Source organism: Perissodus microlepis, chromosome 11, assembly GCF_051167445.1.
Source record: "Perissodus microlepis isolate ML-2025 ecotype Zambia chromosome 11, ASM5116744v1, whole genome shotgun sequence".
NCBI lineage: Eukaryota > Metazoa > Chordata > Actinopteri > Cichliformes > Cichlidae > Perissodus > Perissodus microlepis.
Window position 1 is genome coordinate 9,852,099 of NC_140471.1, and position 12,327 is coordinate 9,864,425.

Sequence of the window (12,327 nt, forward strand, 5' to 3'; positions counted from 1 at the left end):
ACTCCCTGCGGCAGACGTGAAGGCCGCAAGACGAAAACTTCATTTGCAGCACAAACTGTGCTCTCCTGACGATATCTGATCTGCCAAGCAGCGTGTTTGTTTGACAAAGAGACGGTAAGAGAGAAGAGAGATGTTATCTTTCTATTGTTTGACCAAGATGTGTGTACAAGGATGGATGTTTGTATGTAGATACACACACACACACGAGGCACTGTTTAAAAGCACTTTTAACAGCGCAGGTGATTTTCAGCATTTCTAAAGACACTAGTTTTCTTTACAAAGTATTAATTCTATTCTATTTGCACACAATAACAGAATAATTTCAGAAAATAACAAAAATGATCAGTGTCAATGTAAACCATAGCACAAACCACTGCTGTGCAATGGTAAGCTTTAACTTTGTAGAGGTAGACGATGGATATACAGAGATATCACAACATTTCCAAGTGTCAAGAACTGGAGTGAGAAGTATCATCAACAAAGAGAGCCACACAGTGCAGAACAAGCCTGGTAGAGGCAAGAATCAAAGATCTCAAAAACTGAAAAGAAAACTAGTGAGAGATGCGTCTGACGACCCCAGAACAACTGCCAAGACATGAGTGAATGACTTGGCTGAGTCTGGAATTGCCTCAAAGAAGAAAAATCCTGCAGAGGAATGAACTGCAAGCCTGCAGAGCAAGAAAAACTCCACTTCTGCAGAACAGACAACTTTTAGCAATATTATAGTATGCAAAGGATAACTTGGAGAAAATTATGGATACTGGAAGCGCATGCTTTGGTTAGATGACACCAACTAGAGTCTAGTTTGGCCAAAGAGATACTGCTACTGTTTGGAGAAAGAAGAGGTGCACGAGCTACAGAACACCGTCTCCACAGTGAAACACGGTGGTCTGAGTATTTTGTTGTGGGAATGCTTCTGATCTCGGGGATCTTGTCAAGGTGGAAGAAATCTTTAAGAAAGACAGGTATGTGAAGATTTTCAAAGAAAACCTCAAGTAGTCAGCAGCTAAACTAAGTCTGTGTCTTCTGTTTGTCTTTCAACACGAAAATAACCCAAAACATTCGTCACTTCACGTCCTGGTGAATAACGACCTCCAGTAAACCACATTGTTGCTCTTTAGGGTTTAGTAGTTGTTAGCTTGTCGTTAAACTGAAAGAGACACATAATGTCTAATTAACTATGTTGGCAGTTAAACCTTCCTAATCAGACTACCATGTTTTAGTTTATCTAAAAAAAACAACAACTAAGAGAGGACGGTTAGCAAATGTGACTTGACTTCCGGCGAGTTTTATTTCCCCCATACAGGGTAACAGATAATTTGCAGTGCACAAGAATGTAATTAAACACAGAAATGCATTCTACATTCATTTTGATTTTGCTCTTTTTCAGTGTGGGTCAGCAGAAAGGCAAAAAAGAAACTTTCATTTCACTCTGGAATGTCTTATTCTAGATTACAAACACTGCTGCAAAGATGCCAATTAGCAGGAGCGGTCAGCTGTAAAACAAGCGTGGAACAAAATGCTACACGAGTGTGCTCAATTAGCACTTCATCATACTCGTTACAAAGCAAAAGTAGGAGCACAAACTGCAGGTGCACAGAGATTAAAAACTGCAGGTTTGGGTCAAGTTATAGGGAGCGCATAAAAGTGATAAACGTAGCACAGCTTTAGTTAAGACACAAAACTAAAGCCAGATTTACATTAGCTGAGTGCTGTTACAGCCAATGACATTCATGCAGGTGTGCAGCATTATCAGTGTTGCTGGCTTAATATTAATGCTCAAGTATCTGCTTTTTTTTAAGTTAAACAGGCAGAAACTTGTTGACACCTGTAATCTTTGAAAATCCTTCAAACACTCCAATCTTACTGAACACCTCACGCTATGAACAGTTAAGTTTCTTGAGACGACCACCTCAGTTTGAACTTCTTTGAACTCTTGACAAATAAAACCAAAAAACACTGACATAAAAGTTGTAGAGCAATGTGAACAACATGGTGACAAATACAAAGTGTCTGGCAGTGTTTTGGAGTATTTTTAACCTCCTAAGACCCGAACTCTTTCATGGCATGCATTTTTAATTTCTCTTTGATATTTGGGCTGATTGGGAGCTGATAAATGTAAAAACAAAGAATTACCAGATTTTTTTTTTTTTACCTAATTTTTTGTTTCTAAGAAAAATAAGAGCCACATATGAGGATATTCGTTTAAACATTTTGATAGAACAGTAGCAGTATAATGTCCTCGTAAGAGGATATCAGGCCCTTGTAGAGCAAAATTCCGTATTTTGGTCTAAATAACCCAAAATGTGATGTCCACATATGTGGACGCCAGGTCCTACGAGGTTAAAGGTCTTTTTTCCACTTTTGTCTGATCTCTATTTGCATTTATAACAAATTGAAATATATGAAACTTTATGTTAATGTTGTTAAATGTAGCACAAAAGAGACTCAAATTACATTCAAGTAAATAAAGCAATAAAGTAATCTCTTTCCTACTTATTGCCTGTGATACTCAAACAACAACTTGTGTGATGACTACGCTTCAGGAAGTAATGTTGATATGGAGAGCAGTCTGATTCAGATAGAAGCTGAGCCACACGCATACAGTCAAATAGAGGATAATATCCTGTTTTAACCCCCGATGAAAAATGAGTCTCATAACGTGTAATATTTTTCTAACGATGTATAAACAATGTGACGGGAACAGCGTGTTCCTAATGGTATAAATGGTGCTGCAAATGAAACAAAGAGTGGCGGTCTTTGTTGTGTTCAGGAGAGAATATTAGACCTGAAAGTCTTCTACCTGAGAACATTGTTCTGTGGAGAAAGTTCCCACAAGAATACACACACATAGGGAGAAAGAGGCTTTTCAGGCAACAACAAAAGCCCTTCTTTCTGCCTGATGGTAAGTGGAAGAGACAGAAGGAGGGGCAGAAAGTGATAACACTGGGAGCCAGAGAGGAGCCAAATGAATCAGGGAAAGAGAGGGTCAGAGAAAAAAAAAGGAGGGAGACACCAAGTGTGTTACAAACACCAACAAGTGGAAACTCTAAAAGGTTATTAGGAGACAAAAAGTTGCATTCAGTACTATTTGTCTTGTAACTTGTAACTCATTAAGAGGAGGCAGAGTACCTCATATTTTGAAACTGCAACCCACTGCTCCGGTCCTCAAGTGTCGCAGCAGGTTAATAGGTTAATTTCCCACAGCCCCTGAGATAAAATTGCTTTTTAAAGTCCTCTAAGTCATTAAGAGGTTTACCTGTTCATTAAGGAGACTGTATCGACCTCCAAGACAATTCGGCAGGTTCTGCAGCTGTCACTTCAACGACATCATTAAAGAGAAGCTTGAAAAGGAGGACGTGGAGATTGCTGACTTTAAACAGCTAATGGTTCGAAGCTGAGAGTAAAGTTTGCTTGACTTTGGAAAACACAGTTGAGAAAGCGGTCTCGCTACAAGACCCATGTAAAACGGCATTAGGCAAATCACACATGCTAATTAGCGTGCATTACAGGAGGGAAGGCGGAGAGCTTTCAGTTATTGATTTTGATTAACACTGGTGAAAAGCATGCAGATGTCGGAAGGCAGGGAGAGAGGATTTACGGTAGACATGAGTAAGGTTTAAACTATTCATATATTATGCCATGATATGCACCACAGAACATCGTGGCAGTGACGTCTTCCGCTAATTGCTTAAAATACCAGAATAACCTCGAGAAGGTTTAAGTCACCTTGGATAATAATAATAAAGGGAATGACAGCAGGCCGAGAGCTCACGAAATTTGATTTCAAATACGCCTTTAAAGCACCTCAAGAACGGCCTTCTGCCCGATGAGTGATTGAAAGTTAATCCATCTTCAGAGCAAATCTTTATTATAGGATCTGACAGTGAATAAACTATAAGGATGATTTAGAATATAACACAGACGAAAAGCAGACAAGGTCAGTATAATGAATCCTCAAGTGGCAACCGCTGACACATGAGCAAATGCACTGAGGACTGGTGCATCAGGCCATTCTAGAAAAAAAGGTTAGGTATAGGGAGCAATGGAGATTCAAAACCCCACAAAAATTCATGCTCCTTTTTTGCCCGTGTCACCAACTTATTACCCAAAAGACTATTAAAGTATAATCAAAAAATTAATCAAAGAAATCTATTACAATAAACATTTGTAGCAGTGGTAATAGCATGGTTCAGTAGACCTGTTAGTTGGACTAAAGTGATAAATACCCCATCCACACACAAATGTTAAATGGTCTGCAAAGGAATAAATTTGTATATTTATTGCCGTTCCCAAAAGATGGCGCCTCCTGACCTGACCTGACAATCAACATGAGTTTTAAAAACATGAGCTGTGAGTAAAATCTCAACAACTCTTGGCTGGATTGTTGTTATATTCATCAGATTTTAGAACTTTAGTGAATCACTTGCATTTAATCTATTGTTCTCCATCAGGTTGCTTTATTAATTTAAAAGACCTGTAAAACTAACACCCTAAGCGGTTCCTCTCTGCTTAGTGCTAAGGAGAAAACGTTAACATTTTAATATGCTAAATGATCATGGAAGGGTTCAGACCAGTATTAAAAGGGTTGGCACCCCTTTACTTTACACATACGCACATCACTGCCACACATCCCTGAAGTCCACTCAGCAGATTACTGGTCCTGGTCGTCCCGAGGTCCAAGTTAAAGCAGAGACTGGGACTGGGATTTAAAATGCTCACAAATTGTGAATCTCCTTCCTCTACTAATCAGGAAACATCAGAAAAACATTTTCAAAACCACTTTTTGTTGCTTGGTTTTTAACCCCACCAGTCAGCTGCATGTCTTTGGACTGTGTGGGTAACCCAGAGAGAACCCACACAGACACAGGAAGAACATGCAAAATGGTGAGTGGTGAGTGGTTATCAGTCTCTTTGCTTTAGCCCTGACACAGACTGGCTACCTGTCCTAGGTTGACCCCACCTCTCAAGCTGGAATGTAACACTCTCAACCCCAAATCGGATAAGCAGAAGAAAATGTATCGATGGGTTTTTAAAACCCAACTGAGTTTTGCTTACTGCTAGCACTACTATATGCATATAAATAGTCTTTACAGATGTTGTGCATGCAGATGTTTTAGCAAATAAAGCAGCTGTCAGAAAAAAAAGTCAAGCAGCAAACAGCAGGGAGACTTAGCTAGAGTCAAAGCAGCTCTCTGGTTTCCTGAGGATTATTAAGAGACAGATGCCTGAAAAGAGAATGAAAAGAAGCACGACTCCAGATGAATTTGAATGTTTCTCAGTCTGCTGGGTGTTTAAGTTGGTCATATCAACTTGAATGATGATAATATGTTGTTGCTGTTTTCATAGAATTTTTTTCAGCTACCCCTGAGTGGCCAAAAATAGTTACAGCAGACTCTAAAGGCCCTGCATGACCGCACATGTGTTTTCACTCATCTTGGTAGAATCAACCTCTGCTCAGATTGGAGGTGGGCAAAGCTATGCCGAGCAATATAGGACTATGCACCCACACACCCCTATGAAGTCTTTTGATCATCCAGTAGACAAGTAAAAGAAATTACCTGTGTGGCTGTATCGTGGCTGTGGCCTTTGATTTCTTTCTTTCATTGCTGCGTTTAAAGCAACAGATCATTTATGTTGAGCAACACGCGTCAGTCTAGACATCGTTTAGTCATGGGATTAAAGAAAATGTGCTGATTGCGTTCACATTTCACAGCTAACTGCCATGACAAACAAAATCATACTTTTACAATGCAGCTTAGAGGTTTTAAATTAAGTTTCACAGACGTGAATAAAGTCGTGCTACGCTAATCACAGCGTGACATGGGTGGAGACGCATTTTTAGGAAAGTTTTAACAAGAGCTTGGCGATAAATGCTCCAGAAACTACACTGACAACGAGGACACAATCACGGTGATGGTCACCGCTCGAGTCGGAATAAAGTCTGTTTCGTGATTGGCTAGAATCTGAAGAGTTAGTTTGGCAACGTGAGAAGGGGCACCCAAGGGAGAAGTGGCGTTCCCAGGGCATTTCGTGCTTTGAGAGAGGGAGGCCACCAAGAGGGAGGGGTGGTATTCTGCTGAAATTCCCAGGACGACCAGTGCTCACTGCTAAATAACACACACACACACACACACACACACACACACACACACACACACACACACACACAAGCCCATTCAACTATCTTAGTGAGGACCTTCATTGACATAATGGTTTCCCTAGCCCCTTACCCTAACCATTAAAAATGAATGTGGTTCTCACAAGTATAGTAGAATGCAGATTTTGGTCCTCACAAAGATAGCTAGATAGGAACACACACACACACACACACACACACACACACACACACACACACACACACACACACACACACACACACACACACACACACACACACACACAGTAGAAAAGCATTCCTTTCTATAAAAAGCAAGTACTTTGTCCACATCCTCCATATGGCTGTCAAATTATATCACAAACCCAAAGGTATCCTAATGTTTTAGTGGATGTAGGAGTCTGTATATATTATGCTCTTTGTACCAGATTTACGCTTGCCAGACCTCAGGCTGTACTTACTGGTGCAGCCTCTTAAATCTCTCTGGATATGATTTGCTGCAGCATGCCTGAACACACGTGAGAAAGCATCACAGAATCCAGCACAGTGACCCGCACAACTCAACCTGCTCCAGCCATAGCTCCTACATGCATTCCTGTCTCTATGCAGGTGTATCAATATGCATGTTCCTACGTTTTTTATGCATTATATCACTTAATCTTAATGTTTGTGTGCTGTGTAGCGGGACTCACTCGTAGAGACTTCTTTGATCATCTCAGCTGATGCGTGACATCCATTCACAATGTGTCTGGTCCACAGGGACAGGTCCTTGGTGGTCTCAGTCCGGAACAGGTGAGTCTCAATGCCAAGTCGTGTGCCAGTCCGAGTGGCAAAGAACAGCTCTGTGCCAGAGTGCGGCGACCCCCGGTCAGGGCCTGAGTGGACCAGACTAAATAAACACATACAAAGCCTTTTAGCAAAGAGAAGAAATTCAATATACACTCTTAAGCTTGCCAGTATTTTTAGAAAAATCATTTTTAAATGAAAAAAGCAACACCATAGTGTTAGTCATCATAAAACAAATTGAATGTTTAAGGCCCAATATTAATGCATGTGCAAGTTTCTGCAAGTCAGTCTCTTTATGAGGGTCCTACCGTGTTGCTAAAAGTGGGTAAGTGTGTGTAGGGCTCTGCCAGGCCTCCTGGCCTCGTGGTAAGCAGTCATATAGCAGCAGGTCCTTTTCTGTCACCACCACCAGCACCGGCTTCCAGCACTGCTTCTCACTCTCTGTCTGCAGCACAAACAACGAGACTATGACAGCTTTCCTTTAATGGTCTGACATATAAATATATAAAAATTAGTCTTTTAAAGAGCTGCACTAATCAGGAGGATTATCCACACGACAAAAGCTCCAGCTATTGGCCCATATAGTCAATATCTTTGTATGCAAGGCATTGTGACATAAATTTAGCAGTATTATGTGATGACAAAAAAACCTGATAGATGAATTCAAAATTAAATGATCAATTAGTAAAATTCTAATATAATAGATTAACTAGGCAGTTAATCCTATAAACCTGTGCAATATAAATTTGATCACATCAATTCTGCACGATTAGAAATACCTATTCCCTCTTGTGGTTTTTGCAAATACTAAGATTGTCTTCGTGTTTTTAAATGAGAGTGCTGATGAGGCTGATCACTGGCAGTAACAGAGAAGACTGGTGTGTGTGTGTGAGCGTGTGTGTAGTTGCAATCTGTAATAGCTGTTCACAAGGCTGTTCTGTTCTGTCACAGGAAATGTCTAGATTCACTATTGTGCACCCAAAATAAATGTGGCTGGTGTGCAGTTGTAGGTTTTTTTAAGCATATGCTTAGCGGTGCCCCCTCAGCCACTCATCTCTACAAACCCCTCACTCAGAGCACGCACACACCAAGTGTGGTATTTCATTTTACAATGCTCCATAACTATTCTCATTATGAGAGCTTATCTGCAGCACAGCCACGGAATCCTAAGCTGCTCTTTGAAGTTCTGCCTCATTCAATCGTATCGTGGGATTTAGAGGGTCAAGGGTCATATTTTTAACATAATCAGAATATGTTGCTAAGTAACAGTATTGTGCTGCATTTAAAGATTAAAATACTGTCGAATTCACGAGGACTAAATTAGGTAGATACAGATGTTCGTGGGCGTGCAGATATCTCTGCACAGATGTCTGCATGTATGTATACACAGTACAAACACACACCACATTAATACTTTGTCATATATTCATACACCATCTGGGCCCCTTTCCCAGGACCACCGCCTCACTAATTTACACCTTTCTGACATGCAGATTGATCTATTGCTTTATCTTTCTCCAACAGTTAATCTGACAACTCCAAGTAGTATGCAACAAGTAAATACTGCCACTGCTTTATCAAGCAAACTATTTTTGTCGTTTTCTGTGTACAAGTGTGTGCAGCTGCATGACGATTTTCTTGACATTTACACCTGACTATCATATTTCCCCCTTCTCTGTGACAGATGGCTTTTTATGCTGCTTTTACGTGACTATTTTGAAGGATTTCTACCATCTGACTCAATTAAAAAAAATACCCTTTACAACTTTACACACAAACAACAAATGCTTTATCTCATAAGGGCATTAACGCAGATTCCAGATATATTAACCATCATAAAATACATTGGAATAATGTATCAGGAGCTGATTAAGAACTGATATAGAAATTTGCTGTCCCACCCGAAGGGGTAGACAAATTTATATCCCCACAGTGTGAGTAATGCACTCCTACCTTGCCTGCAAGCCATCCCAGGTGTCGTATCTCTTTGCTGCCAGCAACTCCTGCCCTGGCTGTGTTTTGGATAACCTCTTGCAGCACCCGCTGTAGCAAGGTGGATCATTTTTAAGGTAAATAGTTCAATATGCATAACTTAACATTCAAAGACATTTCCAGAGGCTCACTTATATCTACTGAAATATCGAGTGCTGAGAGACACTGGTATAATATTTCACGTAGAAGACAGACCTGTGCCAGTGCTGATGTGACAGAGTGCATGGCGGAGAACCACGACAGGGCAGATGGTTGGTCTGGGCAACGCAGCACCACAGTGTGCCTGACATCAGGAGAGTGTAGCTCTAGTTGTCTACAGGGGAAGATAAGAAAAGTTAAATAGGTTGAACTTCTCTGTTATCATCCTGAAGCGAATGTTAAAACCTTGAGAGTGAAGAATCTTGAAAATATATTTGTTAGCCTTACCACAAAACTCCAATTTATTCTGGACTTATAGTTTTAGGACTCAAATATTACCTTTTCAGGTTCGCGCTTTAACATATGCCCCCTTTCTTATTTGCTTAATCACAGCAACTCGGTCAGAACAATGAAATAAATGGCATGGAAATTTTTTTTTATTCAACATGCATTGCATTCTCTGTGGGAGACCAGCGCCGTCTCTCTCCAAATTTCCATATCTAATCTGCTTACATGAAATGTGAGTCTTTCTGGCCTTGGTTAAAAAAAACAAACACATGCCTTTCAATCTCTCTGAATGGCTCTTTGATTGTGTGCTCAGTGAATATGAATTTTAAAAAGGCACATGTGTCTGCCTACAGTGCATAAAGTGGTGCACTGTTGCTTTATAGGGCAGCAAAGCAACCAGTATGCTATAGATAAATAACCTGACCACTTTAAAGGAAGGAAATAATAAGAGTAACAGTGGACACAGAAAACTATTAAATATTCTTGACTCAAAGATTTAAAAGAAGCGATATGGTAGCAACTGTACAGTGTGTACTTCACATTGTGTTTGGGCCGTGTTTGAAGTATGCACAGTCTACAATGTTTATCATGTGATTTTCAAGGATTGAAAATGCACAAATAAGGTAAATGAAGCTCAAGTAGGAACAGCTTTGGTAATATCCATTTAATAACAACCTTTAAAATACGACAGAAAATACAGAAAAAAAATTAGCTGTGGCACAGTGGACTAAAACTCCACACTAAGGGTGGTTTCAACATGACAAAAATGCTTTCTTTGCAGCTTTCTTTTATCACACAGACGGAGAAACTGAAAAAATCCCCAGTGGATTAGATTAATTTGCTCTTCTATCAAAACGTAGGCGAGACCATCTACAGTAGATAAGCTCCAGGTGTTAATCTGAACTAAAAATAGAATCGGTGCTTGTAAAAAGGCAAGTTGATAAAGGGCATCCTGAAGGAGAGGAGCTATAAGGGCTGAATTCTGGGGCTAGAAGTGCATTTTGAAGAGAAAGTTTTCTGGTGTGCTATTTGCTTTGGCAAAAACTTTGACAACCTAAGTTATCTGTCCCTTGATTGCATGACGCAGGAATGGGGAACATAGGGAGGACTAGCAACGAAACCCATCTCACACACAAACAGCACAAGTGGATCGTTGGGTTCTCACTACAATTTTGTAGGGTCTTTAACTTTTAACTCAGCATCTTAAGATGTTTTCATGTAAATTGGCTCTATAGAAATAAAACTGAGCTGAGCTGAAAAGGCTACTGCTCTGAATGCATGGTGTTACATAAGTGTGCTCCTGCATGAAAGAAGTTAAATCTCTCATTTGATCAAAGGGTAGTTGTCCTCGTGGGATTATCAATAGATTTAGCAAATATGTATTCAAGGTCTCTTCCATCATGCAGATGTGATCCAAGGATAGACTGTATGGATGTAGACACTGAGATGTCATTCAGTGATTTTTTTAAGCCTTGTTGTGAAACCCTGACTTGAGAATTTTAGCTATCTGCCTTATTATCTGTATTATAATTACTATTAACCTGTCTTCACCCAAAAGTAAACATCATTACTTTCTCTCCTTCTCCTGTCATGTAGTCCCTTTCTTTATTAACTCACTCCTTCTGAATTATCACTCCTGCTCATCACTGTCCCATCTTTCCTCAAATGCCAATCTTCTGAATCTTCTCCTAGGCTTAAACACAGTTTAAACAGCATCTGCTGAAATGAAGAGAAAAACCTCAGATAGATGAACATTGCACTAAAGTAAAAGAAGATAAAACAGGCTTATCTATCACTTAATATAAAGCCATTTTATCACCCCCGAATCCTTAAAATGAAAAAAGAGTTTAATCTCACTCTGCAATCTTTAACTTCTGTTTATTATATCGGAACAGCCAAACTCTGTGAAACATCAAACATTCAGGACAAATATGAACACCTCGTCAAACTTTTGTGGCTTAAAAACGACAACCTGCATTTCAACTTGGGCGTCCTTCTGTTTAAACATTTACCAAACATCTACTGGCAAGGTAAGGCTGGAAGTCAAGAAAGGAAAGAACTTTCTTGAGAGAAAACAGGTTAGTCAAGATAAATTTTGCTAAGGACTTTGTTATGTGGTTTGATAAAGCTTGAGGGCAGATTCACAGACACAGATAGTGTTATCTGTGTAAAGCTTAAGCTGCCTATGTCACTAGATGAGATATTGATCCCAGGTACTCACAAATAAAGTCAGCAAAGTTCAAGTCTGTCATGTTTTTTTGTTTTTTTTTTGTGTAATAATAAACTTCAAATTAATGAACTTTAACCACAAGTTGTGTTGTTGTTGTTGTGTAAAACACTCATATATGAGAAGACCAGATGATTGTCCCATGTGGATATAGCAGAATACCACTGAGCACATACCCCAAGGCCAGGTCCATGCTAATTAACTGCAACTTTTTTTGTACTATTAGAGTCCTTCAGTCAGGCCTACTTTAGTCAAAAGAAGATAATTATTTCCAATGGCAGTTTATGTCTGTGAGTATGGAGCCTCCCTGGACCTCCTTCCTGTCTTTTTACAGGGATATGTGGGAAGCAAAAAAGGACTCCTTACTCCTAGCACAGAAGAGAGAAGGAATCCACATTGACACAACACTGATTAGATCGCACAGAGCATGAGAAGGAGGAGCTGGGGTCAATGTTGGTTCCAAAGTGGCTTGCAGATGCAGCAGCAGTAGCCAAGCTAAATCAACTTTACAGCCCTTCATATTTGAGATTTGCCAATTAGATGTACAGAGACGCAAATAACTGGGACCCTAGACTCGGAGAGGGAAGGGTCGTGCCATGTGACAGGACAGCACTTTTTCCACAAATGTCACCTGTCTTTCCAGGGTTGAATCCCGGACCGAGTGACAAAATTCACAGTCTTCGGGCTTAGCCAATGCTCTACTAGCGTGGACAATCTGCAGGTACATGTGGAATGTTTTGTGTTGATCCTTGTCTTGCAAAGAGAAACCGCACCCTTT

The 12,327-nt window shown here is 40.0% G+C and overlaps 1 protein-coding gene across 1 annotated transcript in view; it reads right to left on the reverse strand.

Annotated features, from left to right (window-relative positions):
- The window catches only part of sntb1 (syntrophin, basic 1), a 38,479-nt gene that overhangs the window by 6,377 nt on the left and 19,775 nt on the right, over positions 1–12,327 (reverse strand). Inside the window, exons 3-6 of the mRNA XM_084943404.1 lie at positions 9,092–9,209; positions 8,858–8,947; positions 7,213–7,349; positions 6,811–7,007 (exon numbers count right to left, since the gene is read on the reverse strand). Coding sequence (XP_084799530.1) covers positions 6,811–7,007; positions 7,213–7,349; positions 8,858–8,947; positions 9,092–9,209 — 542 coding nt within the window. The remainder of the gene's footprint in view (positions 1–6,810; positions 7,008–7,212; positions 7,350–8,857; positions 8,948–9,091; positions 9,210–12,327) is intronic.